General features: G+C 41.2%; 1 protein-coding gene across 17 annotated transcripts in view; it reads right to left on the bottom strand.

Annotated features, from left to right (window-relative positions):
* gphnb (gephyrin b) overlaps positions 1-20267 on the bottom strand; it is an 86727-nt gene that overhangs the window by 56231 nt on the left and 10229 nt on the right. For 13 of the 17 annotated variants that reach the window (XM_032542679.1, XM_032542680.1, XM_032542688.1 and 10 more), the window contains exons 2-3: positions 3209-3287; positions 1588-1638 (exon numbers count right to left, since the gene is read on the bottom strand). In XM_032542679.1, coding sequence (XP_032398570.1) covers positions 1588-1638; positions 3209-3287 — 130 coding nt within the window. The remainder of the gene's footprint in view (positions 1-1587; positions 1639-3208; positions 3288-20267) is intronic. The other 4 variants (XM_032542682.1, XM_032542692.1, XM_032542693.1 and 1 more) reach the window with 1 other exon arrangement.

The raw sequence follows: 20267 nt of genomic DNA, 5'->3' as shown, positions 1-20267 counted from the left end.
TGTGATTATAGTTTATATTATGTGTCCTGCTGTGGCCCCTTACTCCCTCCCTTCCTTCCATCCTTCATCCGCGCTCTCTCTCTTTCTGTCTCTGTCTATGTATCTCTGTCACAGCAGCGGTGGCACATTGAGGGCACAGCATTCCAGCTGGTCAACCTGATGGAGCCGCTGACTTGTAGTGTGGCGTGGGTTAACATGGCATGGAGGAGTTCAGGCCAGAGGGGGTCAGCCAAAGCTCATCTGCATCAGCTACCATCACCGCAACACAGCAGAGCAGACAGGGACGCTAACGCTGCCTGCCTGTCTGCATGTCCAATTAAAACAGCATTCTGTTTAAACCGAGACCAACCCTCTCAGTTAACTGGTGTACAACACTGTCTTCCAGGGTGCCTTCTAGAGCCTTAACTCTGCATCCACACTGAGCAAAACCACTAGCCATCACTGGAAGTCTATTAATTTCCCATGAGAGAGAGAAAGGAAAAGTGTAAAACTGATAATAAGTTGATTTTAACCACTGGATAAAGCAATAGTTCTCTATAACTAACTATAGTGGTGACATTAACATGGAATCCAAAGCATACAGACCTTGCCATGACTTGAATCCAAATATTAAATTATATAATTCCACCTTTTTTGTTTCTAGTGGCAATTTGAAACTTGTAAATCTAAATGAGAGTGGAGATTAGTCAACTAAAGAGCTTACATATGCTGGTGATCCTAGAAATTTGGGGTGAGTGGTACAGTAGGTGTACAGGTAGAAGACCAGGTCTTTGATACCATTGGGTTAAAGTTGGGTTAGGGGCTAATCACTAAAAAGTATTGAAAAATGTACACTCATCCTGTCTCGTGTTTTCAGACTTTTTTAATACTTAACCAAGATCAAGTGATTTGAGTTGCCTAAACGTAAACATTAATGTGTTTATCATGCTTTAGTTGCATTAAGCCAGTATTGTGGGTAAAAAAATGTAATATGTTGTCAACGGCTGTTTCTGGAAAGGCTGCACGAATATCCTGAGGCTTTGCAGATACTTTAAAAACCTTCCTTATTCTGTTGGTAAAAATGTAATCTAGCACTATGTCATAATACATGCAATGTTGCACACAAGTAATGTCAAATACCAGTGCAAATAAAGCAAACTGCAATACACAAAAACATAAAGCATACACAAGCACAACTACATGTGCAAAAAAGTGCCATAATAATGTTATCACAAGCTTGACAAATTACTTCAAATCAATGCTTGTCTTTTTTGGTCCTTACAGATTTTACTGGACAACCTGAAGATTAGATTTTTCAAACATGACCTTATAGAATACATTAATGTGTAAAAAAAAAAGAGCCACACAGACATGAATTGAAGCTTGTTCACGTGTGCACGGACAGATACTCACAAAATAAAAGAAAAAAAATAAACATAATACAGAACAACTCCAAATGTTCCCCAGAGGGCATACTGTACAAATAAGCATGCAATGGATCCCTAATCACTGGAACTCTGTCTAGCGTGACGCACATGACATAATTGCACAAGCCTTCTTACACAGACTTGACACATACATTACACATCAGCCTCAAAATAAACATACCGTAAAGGACATGACAAGCGTGGATCAGTCCAGGGTCCCACAGCGGGGGAACTGGTGACACACAGTGATATTGACTGTGGTGATATTGTGACAAAGGAGCAGGGGAGTTTCAGCAAATCAACGGCTGTATGGAGAATGACTCGAATGTCTAGAGAAGCGGGTCTGAGGCTGCATGTTGGGTGTCACAGGACGTAGTGTTCGAGTCACAGGCTGAAGCGGCATTTCGAAAGGCAACATGTGATGTGCATTGACATAAAAAAGTTATTGCTCGAGCTCTTCTGATAAATCTTAGTGACAAAATCATCATGACATAAAAACGTAGCCTCCTTTCTTTTCTGCTGTGGACTGCTACGGTTGAAATAGTCAGTTGATATCATATTGCCAAAAGTATGTGGACACAGGTGTGCATTTGTTGTTTGGGCTCGGATCCATAGTTCCATTTTAAGTAATAATGCTTAAGACAAAATTAATAGAATTTTAGACAATCGTATGCTTTCAACTTTGTGGCAACAGTATGTGGAGGATCCTTTTACTTTTCTGACTGGATGAACCTAACTAGCCTGCGCAGAGCCTGATCTCAACCGTAAAGAATTCCACCTTTAGGAAGAACTGGAAATGTGAACCAGTTCCTTATTGCCTAACATCAGTCCCTAACCTCACTGATGCTCTTTTGGCTAAACTGGAGCAAATCCCTGCAGCCAGGGTCCAATACCTCAATGAGAGCCTTCCTAGAGGAGTGGAGTCTGTTGTAGCAGCCTGTTGTGTCTATAGTTTTGGATGATAAGCAATCACATAAAGATGCAATGTCCGCATACTTTTGGCCACATTTTGTCTCTTCTAGGGGGTGCTTGTTTTTACAAGGTAATTAATGAATTTTAGTGAATAGCTTGTCCTTCTTAACTTTCACACTTTTCATAGATTTGTAGACAGTTTGCTTTTTTTTTAAGTTAAAGAATTTATTTGGTCACTTGCTATTTCTTATGACTGGAGCAAATAGAAAACCCCATAACCACCTGAGTTGTTTAGACCAGAAATAAGCCAAATGAGCATAGAAAGAACCCAACACATTTTAAACCTTCTTCAAATGTGCAAAAACAATGTTTGATTGCATTTAGCCCAGGGAGATTTTCTTCAGGATTTTAGTTTGTTTGGACATACACTTAAAGGTCAATTGTGATGGAGATAATTGTTTTCCTGTGCATTCTCAGTGCTCAGTTGTCACTATTCACATCCCTGTTAGTGGAAACAAATGTTGATTTCACCTCCTTTAGCTTCTTTCTTCTTACAGCTACGGAGAGTCATCCTTAAACAGAGTGCTGCAGCTCTTTTGTTGTTGCCATGCATGCTGGGAATTTCTCTCCACAGGGCGACACCGAGCCCCGCAATGTTGTCTTGAAGAGATATTTTTAGTTTCTTAGCTACACAAAAAGAAGATGGCTTGCACGCTCAAGTGCACAAAAACACACACCAAAAGCTTGTTATTTCTCAGTGTCGTGGCTTTAAAGTTAATTGATCGACTTAACTCTGGAATTAAACGATTGTGTACATAAAAGTAACGCCTGATGTTTTCTTTTGTAATTTCTGTGAGTTGAATTGTCATTAAAAAAAGGCCAATACTCACAGGGAGGGATCATGGATGAGATCTTTGAGGTTGACGCCACTGCGGTCCTCTGCAAGGTTCCGAAAACAGCTGTCACTCACTAGATAGACAGGGAGAGACAAAAGAAAAATTAAATTAGCACACAAATTGCTAAGAATTCTAAAATGAAATGCACGAAGGGCTTCAGCACAAATTTCTATCGTTACATCACAGGCCGTTTCCAAATAGTAAATGATTTTTTTCTCATAAATGAGAGCAATTACAAGCGAAAAGGTATCATGAATGACTATTTTCTGATTGTCTAAACTGTGTCATGGTTGGCCCCTTGTGTACTCCATGTAGGAGACCGAAACTGGTTATCAAACGATGAAAATGACGAAACACACCAAAATGATCTTTCTTTGATCAGATGATGAAAACTAGATGACAACATCCAAGGTGATCCAGTACAAGCACACCTTGAATAGTTCTGTGCTGTTTTGGAAACATTTCTGTATTCATTCTTACATTTTGATCCACATTTCACATCTGTGAAAAAAAAAAACTGTATCATGGACTCATCTAAGCTAGGGAGGATAGGATGCTCTTATTTGTTGCAGTCCCACTTGTCAGTTTCTAATTTACTAACACACATGTACCTGTATATAAAAAGTATACCTGGGCTAACTGCTACTGTGTCTTCTGTGTCATGTTTTCCTCCCAAAGTATATTGCAAATCAAATAAGGCCACGATGTGAATTAAGCAAACACTGACATCACCTCCACCCTGCACACTTTTTGATCACACTGAGCCTATATGAAGCCACACCTTCATCGTCTCCAACCTCTCCCTATGAAATCACGGCAGCCCCTCAACTGCAGAGCAGGTGCAAGCCACATGAGTCATCAATGTTGATCACAGACGGATAGAGTGACGGATAGAGCAAGACAGGGAGAAAGACAAAGACATGGGGAGAGGAAAATGGGGAAAAAATGAGAGGAGACAGAAAGAGACAAACGAGAAGGATGACGAGAGGGACAAGGTGTTTTGTGATCTGACAGGGCCAAACTGGAACGGACATGCTTGTGTCCTAAAATAGATGCAAAACGAAGCACCGGAGGGTTTACAATGTTGGTGGTCGTTGTGGTGCAGTGGATTTAATCCACAAAACTTGATATGCTAGTTTTAGACAAGACTGGAAATGTCATGTTACTCCAATGAAGTGCCATGATCCATGAACGAGAGGAGGGGCGGAGGGATAGGGTGAGGGGATGGGTGAAGCAAGAATGGTGTAAAAAATGGAAGTGGGATGGCAAGGGGGGATGTGAAGGAAAGGAATGCAACAGAGCTGGAGAATGGATGGATGAGAGTAAGGGATGGTGGTGAGGAAAATGAGAGATTGAGGTGTAGAAGAGGGGATGGAAAGGATATAGGACAGGAGGATTTTTTTAAGAGGGAAAGAGGAGTGGAAGGGTTATGAAGAGAAAAGCAGTAGCGATGGGGCAGCACTGTGAAGACAGAGCTAAACAGAGGGTGCAGGACGTTGCTCTGGGCTTGGCAAATAAATGGGAGAGTGCTGACATTTGCACACCGAGCAAGCTCAGAAAGAGAGAAAGAGAGGGGAAACAAGAGAGACGAAAGACTGCAGGGGGGGGGGGTTGAGATGTAGCAAGAAAAAAGGGAGGGAGGAGAGAAAAAGGGGAGCAAGCACATGGAATACACACCACCCTGGCTTTAGAAGGGGCACTGCTGCATTAGTGCATGTGTGTATGTGTGTGTGAAGAGGGAACTTCTTTCAAGACTGCAGTATTACACACACACACACACACACACAACACACACACACACACAACACACACACACACACACACACACACACACACACACACACACACACACACACACACACACACACACAACACACAGCCCTCCTCAGTCTTTCTCTCCCAGCTACCCCTTGATCTAAAAATAGCCGTTCCACTCTCCTACAAGAGGCAGCAACCATTCTGAACCAATCAACACGCTCTGTCAAAGCCATCGGTACCCACCACCCCTTTATATGTGTGTGTGTATGAGTGTGTGTGTGTGTCTATGTTCTGTATGCAACAAGGGGTGTCACTCCCCAATGTAAGTCAAGTGCAGATTTGAGTCGCGCATGCTCAGATATAAACGGTTTACGGCATAACATGTCATACTGAAATTTGTGAAATCCATGAAATAATAAACTTTTCTCATTGCAAACATAACAGAAGATGGGAATCATTTCAAAAATGTTTTAGCTATCTATGATTGTTTGATTGCTAACATTAGCTCCAAACACCATTAAACTGGCAACCTTGTTGTGTTTGATTGCTTAACTTGTAGCCAGCAGTGAACAACCTTTGTTATGTAGGTCCATTTTTACTATATTGACATTACAGAAGTCTCTCGTTAGCATCTTTTATGCTACTTGTCGCAAAGTGACGCATGCGCAACTCACATCTGAACTCGACTTACATTGGGGAGTGACAGCGAGAACTCCTGAGTAAAGGTATTAGATCTGCCCCTCCCTGCTGCATTGGTTAGTAGAAATAGTGGGAAAGCTGTCCTTTCTACAAAACAATGGGAGACAAAAGACTCATAAAGTAAGAGGGAGAAAAGGGAGGAAACAAAAAAAGGAGAGGAGTTAGAGTGGAAGAGAGGGAGATCTGGCTGCAGTTGAAACAAGCTTCAAAGGAATATTAATGTGATCCTGTGCAAGAGCTGAAGACAGGGGAAGAGCTGGGGGAAGAGGGAGGGAGGATGGAAGAAGAATATGAGAGGGGAGGGGAAAAAGGTGTGCAAGAATTTATGACGCTTGCTCCTTCCCATCTCCACCCATGCACCTTTCTCCAGGTAAAACTGCAGAGTAACTTTCTCCCCAGTGTACTCTCCTTCTCCTAAAACATCGCTGTGGACTGCATCACCTCTGGTGTCAGTCCTTAAAACCACGTGGGAGACACCAGGGATTTAATTATCACAACAGACCTCCGACTAGTTTGGCGTCAAACCTGATCCCTAAGCCGCCACTAGTCCTCGGTCACATCGAAAGTGAAGCAGTGACCGCGTCCCACGCCAGAAGGTGCTATTCCTGGTGGTAGATACAAAACAGGAAGCTAAAGGTCAATGCTTCTACGTGGCTGGACAACCAGCTCCAGACAGCTACTATAAGGCCAGACGGACATCAGTATCATCCTGCTATTCTTGGGTCAAACATATAAAGACTAGTAGATGCTCAAATCTTGGCAATTAAATTTTGATTCAGGCCAGTTCTCTCTATTTTCATATCTGACACTCTTGATATTGAGTGCAACCAAAGACTGCTTTTGAAACTGCACACCTTAGCTCCAATTTGCCTTATTTAGTTTCCGGGAAGTTCATTTTCTTGCCTTTATTAATTAGCTTTTAATTGTGTGTGCTAAACAGTAATAATTAGATGTGGTTGAAAGCTACTGAAAAAGTCAGTAAGTGGATCTTTTTGTTCAAACTATTGTTTCCAAGGTCATGGATGAACACGTTGAGAAAAAAATAATGCTACAAAAGGGTTTTGCTTTAAAATTACAATAACGAAAGTCCAAAAGAGAAAAATGTGAAAAATAACTGCAATAATTAAGAAAGAAAATGGGATTTTCTGACTGACTTTATGTGTTTGAGAGTATTTTGATGTCTTAAGCCACACTGTATTCATTCATATAGGCATATCTGGCATCTCTGTAATTGTTATACTTTTTTCAATTTGATATCTATTTTCTGGTGCCTATGCCTTTATCGACCCCTATCATCTCATATTTGCCTCCAACTGTGAGTGTGTGAGTGCAAAAGCAAGGAAGTCCGCAGGCTATAGCAGTGGGAGGAGAGCAGGAGGCCTATGCCTCAGAAGCATTATGCAGGGCAACACCACTCACACATGGGATCTAGATGAGCACACCGAACACACGTGCATGCTCCTAAAGGGTTAATCACTAAGCCATGGCAGAGCAGGAGAGATCGGGACACTGGGGAAGGCATCAAGGCACCACAAAGAACTCATCAGAGAGGAAAAATGTCAATATAGAGTGAACATGAATGGAAACTCACAGAAGGAATTAAAAAAGAAGAAAGAATTAATAGGAAAAGAAAAATGTTTTACAGTAAAAGTATTTTGAAGCGCGGCTTCCCTGTTCTGGCTCTTCAGTGTAAAACCAATGCTGTTTGCACAAACCAATAGCCAAGTGCTGTTTTTAATTCAAATAACTAATCCTAGTGCCCTTTTAAAGAGATAATAAGTTCAGACAAAATAAAGTAACAAAACAAAACAAAGTATATTTGTGAAATACTCTACTCATGTAAAAGTAATTGTATTTTCTACACCACTATATTTGGCTGGCAGCTTTAGGTACTTTTAAATTTTACAATTTTTCATACCTTTCCTGTCCAGTTGAAAACATGTACTGTATGTCCAAAATTTGTGATTTTGAATATCTCTAAAAACTGAAGGATAAAGTGTTCTTTTATGGATTAAAAAAAATGCCGCTACTTTTTAAGCTGAATAAACTATAAAGCAACCCTGTTTGGAAACAACTGTTTTTTCTGAGTTTATGAAATGTTTTTAGAGATGCGTGAGATATAAATGATGATCTTATAAAATAATGCATTGCTGTAGATTGAACAGTATATTAAAGAGTTAAGCACAACCTTAAAATGCATCATCAACATATTAATGCACCAATGTATTAATCCAAAAACTGTTACTTTTAAAACTTTAAGTATATTTTTGCTGTAAGGATTGAAATGCAGGACTTGTACTTAGTAGTGGAGTATTTTAGGTAAACGATCTGACTTCCACCACTGAAGAAAAGTATGTGGCGCAATTTTGTTCCCTCGTGTAATTTCCAACCACAAATTATGTTGTTGTTAAAAGGTGGGAACTCAAAGTCAGAAGAAAACTCAGCCACTTCATTTGGTAAAGCTCCAGTAATGAAAGTAATTAGACTACGAGTTAGCTGAGTTAGATAGAAGGCTAGCCCTTTGTGTGAAACAAGTTGATGTTGATGTTGATGAGATGTTTTTTTAATTTTATTTCAAAACTACGCTCCTTTTTGAATGTTGGGTCACATTACTGTTTCAGTGTTGAAGCAAGGTTTGTAATTACAGGAAATCGTAACAAATAACTTTTTGTTCCTGCTACATTTTAACCAAAAAAATGAGGAAAGGTGATAGAGGGTAGCAACAGGTGGTGATTCTACTGTTAGTAAGCTAAAAGACAGTTAAAAAAACTTACTGGTTATGTGATATTTTGTGATAGCTTTGTTAGAAAGTTTCTTGCTAGCTTAAAGGTAGCCGGGTTACTAAAGAAATACATGTACTTTACCATTTTGTAGAACAAGAAGTGATGCAATATGTGTGCAAACAGATATAAATTAAACTGACTTTGGGATGACCCTGCAAATCAAACCTAAAGAGAATGCAAATCTTCCAGGAGCTGTTTCACCACCATCTACTGCTAGTCGCTCCTGCTCTCTACATTGCTTTATGGGACATTAACAGCACACTTTTTAAGCAACATGCATACTTATTTTTTTGAGCATACTTAATTTAGTCACTATCCAGTAACACATAGCAACTTGGACACAGTCAAATGCAGTTAGTGAGTGCAGTTAGCATGCACGATAGGTGTCTTTTTCTGATACGGATAGCCTAATCTAGGTTAGACAGCAGGCTAGGTGCAGTCCATTTGTAATACAGTAGCTTAGCCAGCTAGCAGGCTTTTGTGCTGTCAGTCTGTTCCTGGTCTATTAGCCAGAAGCAGAGATGATTCATAAACTGTTCCACATTAAAGTTCCACTCAATCATTTCCAGGACATAAAGCAGTCAGCACTCATTATCTCCCTGGGATCCCACACTAATGGGGTTTTCCCTTATAGCATGTCTTCATGCACTCTGTGCGTGTGTATGCATTTCTACACATATTCAGAGAAATGTCTCATTTACTTTTATTTCAAGTACATGAACACACCTCCACACAGCCTTGGTCACCAAGCCATGGATCAGCAATTTTACACAACATGCACTACAAATCACAGCGCAAGACAGAGTGCATAAAGCTGCATGTGCCAAAGTCGGTTTCCAGCCCAATTATCCATCATTATGGCACTATACCCTGCTGCTTTTAAATGATACAGAAATCTAGCTGTCTTGGGTGTTTTTTGATAAAACTATATTATGTTTAAACATGCTCTGCCAGTTAAAATGTAGTTCCTGACTAAATTGCTCAATTCATGTTGTCCAAAAAATTTATGAATACATCTATACATGTGCAGGAAAATGTGCAAATCCACCAATGGAGGGATAGCAGCACATCGCCTTTTTCATCACAGCCCATTTAGTATATCCATTGTTTCCTGTTCTGTATCCACTAACAGGAGTGCCAATGGCCCTCCAGCCCTGGAGAAGCTACTACTGAGGTCAAACACTGGATTGGGCTGACATCTGCTGGTGGGAGGGACAACACCTCTGCACACCAATAAGGCTCAACCAAAGTGATATCACTGCCTCCTGTCTCCCATTTTACTGGCTTGTTCTGTGTCAAATGAAAACACTGGGCCCCAGGCCGTGGATTAAATGGGCTTAATGATGAATAGAGGTAAGGACCCGCCTCCAGATTGTAATGGGGTGGGGTAGACATCTGACTAGGGGGCTTTCAGTACTACAACCCACTCCTAGCCAGAAGAGGAGAGGAAAGGAGCAGTGGTGCACAAAACCAGGATCTTCATTCCATGGCAGGGTACATTTCCAAATTAATAAAGGCTTCATGGTGCTGGGTAAAATATAGTAACAGCAATAACATCAGATAACCTAATCTAATATAAAACCACTGTATCTTAGCAACCTTGTTAATTCTGAGAGCAGCAGTGGGGTAAGGAGCAGAAGCACAGCAACCATCATCAAAGACACACCCAGCAGCAACACGCACACGCACACACACACTCTCTCTACTCTCTCAAACCCACGACACCACGCACATCTTACCATTAGCCACTATCTCAATCACACTGAGATGCAGATTAATGCATACACATGTGCAGGGCTACACACTCAGGCACATACACACAGATCCTCAGGCTTACTGTAAGCAGCCGGGAGAATGAAGGGGGTGTGGAGCGGAACAATGGGATCCTAATCGTCGGGTTGCATTTCAAAGCCTCTCCCCACTACAACACTGTTTCTAGATAAGGTTTGAAAATGCTATTTATATCCGCGGGGAAAGGAGCCAACCAGCAGCTTGATTTTCATTTATTTGAAGTAAGATCTAAATCGGGGTGGGGTTACATAATGCAAGGAGTGCGACACTCCACCTGCTACTGCCGAACCAGTCATTGAAGAACACTACGAAGGGAAAAAGCCCAAAAAAATGCACTGGCAAAAGATGCACTGGGCCCACGCTTTACTGCAGCTAATAATTACTCTATCAGCTTAATAACCATCGCCTACTACACCAAAGGAGCCCGGCTCATCCGTGTGGGTACACTAGTGGGCCGATCCGCTCAAATCCAAACCTCCAGTGTAGCCAGGCCAAAATCCGGCAACCATGCTGCGGCAAGGACAAAATAACACAGCACAACATGGCCCAGTCCCCCCACACACCAGATGTGCAGAAAAAGAAAGATGAGAGACAGATCCGCACTTCACAGCTGTGTCCCAAGCAGGCAGGGTCCACCAATGGGCCTGGCTCCCCAAACTATCTCCCTGTCACTGTCTCCCCAGAGAGGAGAGGCAGCTTCAGGCTGAATGGAGATGAGGAAAAGAGGTGGTAAGATGGACATGTGGAGTTGAGGGAGGGTGAGCAGGAACCCTGACAGGATTAAGAGAGCAATTCATACTGGATGAGAGGGGTAACAGAGAAGAGGACAGAGCGGAGCAGCGCTGGGAATACTCTGAAGACAAAGAGGGAGGACAGAGAAAGGGGGAATAATAGAAAAAGAGGAGGGATTGATGGGGGAACCCGTGCAGACCATAGTCAGTTCAGTGAGTGCTGAGCCCCTCCTCTTAAATGGCATACAGATATATTTTCACCAGCTAGGCGCTTTGCCGTTCACATTAGAGGTACCGGAATGGGCAAAAGTTTAAGGGGGAATTCACAATTCAAATCAAAAACAGAGTAAGATGAAAGGTCATGGATAGAGATATAGATGTGGAAATATGAAACATTAATACACCATTTGCACCTGACATTAACATGTGATCTTAATTTGTTATTTTGGAATGGCTTTAATAGGCCTTTGGTTCCATACGTAGAAAGTGTGCACTTGACTAGTGCTGAAATGATTAATCAGTTAGTCAATTGACAGAAAATTGAGTGAAAACAATGTATAATACTTGATTGATCATTTCAGTTAACTGGCAAACATTCACTGCTTCACTGAGAACAATGCTGTCTTTTTTAGGACACATTCCCCTGTCACAGTATAACCACCATCTCATTTCTTTTTACCAGTGCCCTTGAGCAAGGCCACCCAAATATCCGCTTTTCTCCATTTTATATTATTGTTAATTGAATATCTTCGGGGTTTTGGCCCTTTTGGTTGGACAAGACAAGCAATTTAAGAACTAACATTAGGGTATTTTTGGCTTTTTATAGACAAAAAACTAGTTAATAGATGAATCAACCAGAAATTCAATCAATAAATGCAGCCGTAAGTCATTGAATTAAGGAAAAAGATTGTGCTGACCCTGAGTGTTCACCCCAGTTCCAAAGGCCTGCTACTACTGCAATTTACTAGAATAAATAAAACATGAGACGGCGAATACCACCATACTTAGTCAGCAACCAATATTGCCCATCAAAAAAACACACACACCCACAATCAACACATCAATCACCAACAATCAAAGCAGAAAATATAGTTTTCACCTTCTTTAGATATGAACTTAATTTCCCTTCCATGATACAGTGCGTGTCCAAAAACTGTCAACTGTCTGTTTTTCGTTATCTACCTAGTCAGCCCACTCTCAGTCACTTCTCACACTCTGCATAGCACACTCACCTGAACCTCTCTTTATCATCCAAATATCAGTGAAAAGTCTGAGACTGCAGCACCCAACAGCCTGCAGCTCTCTACAAAGGCCTCTTGAATTGATGTTTTATTAACACGGCCATAAATATTGAAAAGACACTTACTAATGAAGCCACAGAAAAGAAGTTCCAGAGACAATTTACAGCGCATGGGAATACAGGCACCTTGAATGTGGCCTCCAACACCCCTTTATCTACTTTACTTCTTCTACATCTCATTTACCACGCTATGACTGGAATCCCCCTGCAGCTTCAACATCCCCCCCCCCCAACACACACATTTACCCCTCAACAGCCCCCATCTTGCTGCGCTTCTATGTGTTTCTTGTTCAATGAAATCAATGAATTTGAAGGGGCTTGACAATCCGCCACACCCCTTGTGAATATTAATCCTAAATTATAGGCTCTATATTGAGTCTGGTTTCTAATGATGAAAGGCGTGATGAATGCGTCTGTGGCTTGGTGTGGCATTATCATATAGCTAGGCAGGAGTGTGCATGTAGTATGCGAAGGCTGGGCGGATGTGTGGCTGTGGGTGGAAGAGGTATCGCAGCTTTTTTTGGCTGTGTAGCATGACATTTCGATGGCAGAGGGCCCTCGGCAAGCCAGCTCTCCGTGGCATTTCCAACAGCTGTTTACACACACAAACTGTACACACAAACTTAATCTGCACTGTTTTCTGAACACATGAGTGCATGATCTGTATATGCAGTGCATGAGTGCAGCCATTCATATGATGCAGTTTACTACAAAATCATAGTAGATGCCATTTGAAGTCAGCGCAAAATAGAACAAAACATAAAAGTAGAATTTAATAGTACACATTATAATTAAACTAGCACTCTTTGGTAAGAAAACATATCACAATTCACAAATTTGCCCAAGGGGCTTTAAAATCTGTACAGCATCCGCAGCCTCTGTCTCTCTTTCCAGAAAAATTAGGATTGGGAATTGATAGGGTTAATCAAAATCAAATCCAGTATTGAAACTAGTTCTAGTAATTACATTTGTTTTAAAAACATTCAAGTAACTGAAGTTATAAATGAACAAAACTCAAATATCTTTGATGACCTTTCATTAGCTCATATATCATATATCAGATATGATATTGATATATTGAGATCATATCATATTGCAATTGTAATTTATTTATTTGAACAGTGCACAAAAAACATTAATAGATGTCTTGTGCCAGGTTGTAGCAAATTGCAAATTTCCGCCCACAGTCCCAGGGCAGGTAGATGGCACATTAAAATACAGACCAACTATTTACAGTTCAACATTTAGAATACAGATAAATGAAGTCATAAAAATCTCCAGATAATACTGTCGCACATGTACTGTATGTTTGTAGCACATCAATTTACTAATGGGAGCAAGTCTGCTTAGTTAACAACCAATGCTTTGCTAAGCCTAAAAATGAGTGCAAGTTAGTGATCATATTGATATGATATGCATAAAGGTTTAAGAGACTCTCCTGTATTTGATGTGACAAAAATCTTGTTGAACTACAAAAACACACTTATGATCATGGAGGTGTGTCTTAACACTCCCAAACAATCTTTGGCTGAGCACAGACACACTAGACACTAGCTTGCAGAGAGGACATGAACCCTAAATTAGAAACTTGATAGAAAAATAGCAAGTGGAATTTTAGCCACTAACTTAACTTTAATTAGCTATAGCGAATATAATGTACCTAAAGGTTTTGTATATTGCTCTTTACTAATAGAAAGAAACCAGACGAGATTCGATAAGTGATTTGTTATTGCCAGAGCTTATTGAATTTGCGTCAATTGTAAACAGGGGAACCCAACCGAAAGAAAAAGTGTGGAGGCAGAAATCTAAACAACACGTATCTCAAAAATCTGGTAAAAATTAAACCACTATTTGCAAAGCAAGATATCTCTAGAGAAAAGACCGTTTGTGTGTAATTTGTGTGAACTGATCCTTTAATTTGGGAGGTTTACAGAATTCTGCAGCTCAGGTAAAACATATTAGAGACAACAAGGATGACATCATTACGGGCTGACAGAAAAACAAATAAATAAATGAGTTCACACCTAACCAGCTTGTTCTACCCCCCCCCCCAAAAAAAATCAGCTCCTTCGGTGAGTGTTATCTATGGCTGCTCCATTAGAGAGCCAGTTTCCATTCTCTTGTTAAAAGCCAAAATGAGCTTGAGAGCAGCTCTATTGATTTCAATAGAAATATGCTTACACTGGCATCATTATAGCTGCACATTTCTGATACCTCCTGTTAGAAGCTTCCCTCCTCTCCCCTTCTGCCTCTAAGTCCCTTCGTCTAACCCCTTCCGTCCAACTCCTCCCACTCCTTCTTCATCCTTCCAAGCTGCTGATGCAGGGAAACCCAGGGCTGCACCAGTACAACCACGGCTTAGCTGCTCATTCCAGTTTGCATCCTAGGACAAGCTGGGTGAAGCTGCATGGAAAACACTTAGCTCATTCATTTTACTTTACTCAATATGACTAAAGATAGAAGGGTAGGAAAGTGGACAGGCTTTGAAATGGATATCTATTGGCTAACATTAGCAATGGGGCTCTTTATCTGTTGGCTTTTAGGGTTTGTAGTAAAACATATGTGCTTAGGACTAATCAGATCAAGTATTGATTGGTCTTCATAGAGGATGCCTAAATGTTCTCTCTGCTTCTTTGTGATCTCTCACTCAAGGAAAAGAAGAGAGGGAAGAATAGAAGTAGAGGGAGGGATAGATAGAGGTATATACTTTATGGCATGACTAGTCAGTCTGACAGGTCAAAGTTAGGCTGGGAGATGGTCATTCAAAATCAATAGCAGGTTTCTGATCAAAGTTAAGGGATCACACACAAGCCGACCAGGGGACTGGTTTGATGGGTGAAGCAAATGCACATCTATCCACAACCCTGATTGGGACCAACACATCTGTCAGGTGCAGCTGTCAAGCCAATTTCTGGAGCTGGAGACATGACCAGATTGTAAATGACACATTGTCCACTAAGTGGAAAGTTAATTTAAACTGCATCTCCACAGGGTTCAAATGTGGCAAAGACGGCAGCCTCATCGTCATCTCGTCCACCGGCTACCCTCCACATGACCAGCCCCAGCTCCCAGCCCACAAATCCCATTTCATGCCAGCCACACTTCCAAAATGGCAAGACAAAAGCCTGATCAGCACAGCTGCAGCTTTAGCACATTGTGCCGCTGATCATCGTGAAATCAGCGAAATAATGCAAAGCGGAACTCTGCGGCACCCGAAAACTATGCAGCGGCTCACCAGGCAGCACAAAGCTAAGGGTGTACCCAGCTGTGGCTTCGTATGGAGGAACTCCCTGCTACTGCTTGCTTAAGGTTAAAAGTGACAACTCCAACAACAACTCCATCAGGTAGATTGCCTCAGTGTTGGACACGTTAGTTGCAGCCCTACATCCTTTATTCCCTTTCCCCCCAACACATCCAGCATGACTTCCTCAATCATGCAGTGTCAGTAAAACAGGCCTTTAGCAGGAAGTATTGCTATATGGTACTGATATATAGTCAGTAATATTTTCTATAGTGCAGCATTTGTTGAGAAAGACATACTTATAGAGGCAAACACATGGAGGAAATGAACTCCTATGGATTAAGGGTAGAATCAACACGTTCTATGGGCTGCCATCGCTTGTTGATGTGTTTTTTAATGTGTGAGTGGGTGGGTGGTAATACAGTGTGTATGCAAACCATTCAACTCTCCTTATTTCCCAGGATGCAGCGTTTTACATGCCCACACACACACACACACACACACACACACACACACACACACACACACACACACACACAACACACACACACACACACACACACACACACACACACACACACACACCCCCCACACACGCACGGAGTGCCCCGGGCCCAGCTACACTAATGAAGCAGCCTGTAAGCAGCTACCTTCATTACATTCAATCCTCTGGACAGTGTCAGCAATTACATTGCAGCTTCCCACTGTCAGAGCTCACACACGCACATGCATACGCGCACACACACGCACACAGGAATTGAAACTGTGACCTCTATTTATTAATCATGGTTACTGAGTGAAATAAGTCTCACTACTGACAAATTTATAGAAATGTACTGTATATGATGACATGTAGATAAATTATGGTAATCACAAATGCAGCTTTCTTTCCCTTAGGTCTGCAACTAATGATTATTTTCCTTACTGCTTAATCTGCTGATTATTTTCTTGGTTATTATTATGAATCCTGTTGGGGGCGCCCTGGTTGCCTATAGGGGTTTGCCTCCAACCATGAACCACAATGGGTTACCCCATTTTCTGCCTTATAGAAAGGGTACAATCTAGTTTTTTTAGATTCACATGTCATTCCCCATTGCTGTCTCCCCTCATTTCCATGTCATCTCTCTATGTCCTAAAAGGCATGCCCCAATAATTACTTTTTTCAAAAAAAAGTATTAATCATTCCATAATAATCAAAATGTCAATTATGATTTCCCAGATATCATAACATCTCCAAATCTTTTTTTTCTTTCTGACCAGCAGTCCAAAACTTTCATATAAGACAAAAAACAGCCGCAAACCTCACATTTCAGCAACTGGAATGAGTGAATGTTTGCGTTAAAAATGAATTATTAAAAATAGAAGATTCCTTTTATGTCAATTGACAAATCAATTAATCAACCAATTGTTCCAGCTTTCCTATCTACAAATGAATGCTTACCCAACTTGAATAAATGCTGTGTATTACACGTGCATATTTTCAACATGGATGTAATAAATATAACATTTTCAGCAGTTTTCAAACTTATTTACAGTTTCTCAAAATATGCAAGCATGAATCACCAGGCGTATGAATTTACTGACATTTGGATTCAGAGTTTTAACTACGGCCAAAACTAATAACTATTTTTATCATACATTGTAGAGCGTTTCCTCAATTACTTAGTTAACACATTTGTTAATACAATCAGAAAGTAGTGCCATCACAACCCAAGGCAGCATGTTCAAATTACTTGTTTGTCCGAACACAAGTCCAGAACCCAAAAGATGTTCAGTTAATAGAGAGAAAAACAGAGAGCGCTTTATTGCCTGAAAAAATGGCCAAACATTCATTTTCATTTTCAAAACAGTTGCTGACAGATCTACTAATCATCCACTCTAGTTTTCAAACGTCCGTACGTACATGTTTAAGTGCTGTTGCCAAACTTTGACGTCTGGGTTTTCAGCACATTCATGTGGAATTTCCAAGTGGGTCACTGGTACGGAGATGTATTACTCTCCATAAATCTCCTGCCACAATAAGAGAAGACATACAGATGAACAGGTGGAGCACTGAAGCAGAACAGAGAAAACTGAGAGAGAACCCCTCTGACTCACTCTTTCAAAGGTACGCAGCATGTGCCAAAATTGAAAAACCACCAGTCATGCCTGTTGTAAGTAATACATGATGTAAAAGGGCAACAAAGCTGTTGAGCCATGCCACATCATGTCAATCAAACTCGAGCTTGTGTGGTGTGTGTGTGTGTGTGTGTGTTGTGTGTGGTGTGTGGGGGGGGGGGGGGGGGGGGTCCATTAACATTTGATTCCCAGTTGCTATGATCTGAAAGGATTCTGTGGTAAAAACGGTAAAGGCTTGATGCTGAATATAAGGAGAATGGAAAATACCTTGCAACCACACACACACACACACACACACACACACACACACACACACACACACACACACACAGGGCTGAGAGGTCAGCCATCAAACACACCTCGTTAGGGAGAAGCTGGCCTCCTCCATTATTCACGTGTACATGCTCCCCTCATACTGCTCGCTCCCTCGCTTTGCCGGAGAGATGGAGTGAGTTGAGGGCAGACAGGCAGCAAAGGTAAAAATGTGAGAAAGGTGGACGGAGAAAGAGGTGAGGAGACAGGGACAAAAATAGCGAGCGAGAAAAAGGAAGATGGTTTGAGATAAAATGTCATGTACAAGTGAGAAAGAGAGAGCGAATGGTTATATTTATCTCTGAAGTCCCAAGTCTTGTAACACTCATCAAACTCAATTTCAATTATCATTGATAGGGAATTGATTAATGAAAGTGATGTGAATATAAATGTGTGAGCAAGCCAATGACTGATGTAATTACTGTCAATTATAAATGCTATGGTAGCGCTCACACCATTGCAACTGTAGACACTGCAGGGAGAAGCTTTTTTTAATTTGGGAACCATCAACCAAAATGTCGATTTTGGAAGCTTTTTCCAAATATCCTCCCTCCTTTGCATGTCACCTTTGCATTTGATGCAACAAAAATAGAAACATTTCTACACAACCATGGTTCCCAGAAGCATGTGTCACGCACATCAATCAATGCATCGCACCTCGACATGGCCGGTCTTGTAGGCCTTGGGAAGAGCGGATGGAGAGAGAGAGGGAAGGAGGGAAAGGGTTTGAACAAGTGACAAGCCAATGGACACTCTGGCAGCCTGTCAAGAAGTAGTGGAAGGGCCGTTGCCAAGGGTGACAGCCAGAAGTCACACAGCGCTACACCTCTTCCCAGCGGTGCTTTTCCATCTTCTTGGTAAAGATGCTCATCTCTGTTCTTATGAATTCCCGATTATATAATGCGGTGTGTGACGGTTCCTAACCTCAAACTTTTCTATTCTGTGTTATTTCCATTGAGTGTTTAATTGCAAATTAAAAGGCGCTAAAGTTTGCAGTCATGTACACCTTTTGGGGAAAAAGCTACACATATTGTGCATAGCTTCACTTTGACAAGCTCTGTTTCTTCTTTCTCTCGTGTTCCACCCCGACCCTCTTCAAACTACACCCAACTCTCTTTCTCTGTTTGGCAAAAAAGCAAAATGTCAAAATCCTGAAATCCTGAGTGATGTTGACATAAATGAAGTTCCCCTTCTCTTCTTGCTGTGAGCCAGATTTAATAGCTGCTGCACTACATGGAAGATCTGAGAAGTAGTCCCCCACTCAGCTCCTGATTCTTGTCACCACTGATGATCCCAATCCAAAAGTGTGTTGATGTGTTAGATGGGCAATTAAGTAAGAAACAGATAAAACGGTGGGAAAATCAAAAGAGCACAGGTTGAGATAACCTAACTTTTAGCCCTTACTATGAGTCAATTCTCAGAAAAAACAAGATTTTACCCTTCCTATAATGCAACTCAATAGAATATTTTGTTAGCCCCCCCCTGCCTGGTATGTCCATGTCCTTTTTACTCCAAGTCCAGCATTTGTAGCACAGGCTTTTTGATAATTAAAAAAAAAAAAAATCCATATCCAAACCAAGATTACTCAAGTGATGTCGATTGAGTGTTTTTCTCAGACTTGAAGAGGAGGTGTAGAAGATGTTACAGTACACAACTGTTTTCACCGGCTGAGTAGCGCTCAATTTTGAATTCAAGTTCCCTGTGAACAAAACAACACATTGACTTTTCCCCGCTAATTGATTGTCAACCTGCCTTCTCTCGCCACCTGCGGTAACATGTTAGAGATCTGACAGCGGGACATAGAATCCAACGTATCCTAGAGCCATCAAAAGTTCTGATGATCCATCCACCTCTGGAAGTACTAAGTAATCCATACAGATCGCTAATAAAAAGTGTTACAATACACTGATGTGTGAGGATTAAACCATGATGTAAGGAAATCAAACAGCTGATTGTCAAAAAAAAATTAGATGCAAGCAATGGGCTGTGCGATGTACGAAGTGCGATGCTCACTGTCAGGATGTCGCTACTACAGCAGTCTACATTTTGGACAGCAAAAGAGATACATCTGGATTAAGAATGTTTATGTCTGACATATTTGACTCTCTCAAGTATAAGTGTAACCCAGCTAAATTCTATCTATATTAGTAAAGTATGACAGATGTCAAGTGTAGGCTAAAGAGCAATCTGATCACACTAAAGCCACCTACACATGTGTTGGGGTAATACCGCTCTGTGCTGGCTGTGTCATTGTTTTCCTATGGGGAGAACAGCGGAGACAAGTCGGAGGAAGGGCTACTCTTGCAGTGCGTTCACGGGC

This window comes from Etheostoma spectabile, chromosome 18, assembly GCF_008692095.1.
Source record: "Etheostoma spectabile isolate EspeVRDwgs_2016 chromosome 18, UIUC_Espe_1.0, whole genome shotgun sequence".
In the NCBI taxonomy this organism is placed as follows: Eukaryota; Metazoa; Chordata; class Actinopteri; order Perciformes; family Percidae; genus Etheostoma; species Etheostoma spectabile.
This window is presented reverse-complemented; position numbering and strand designations above follow the sequence as displayed.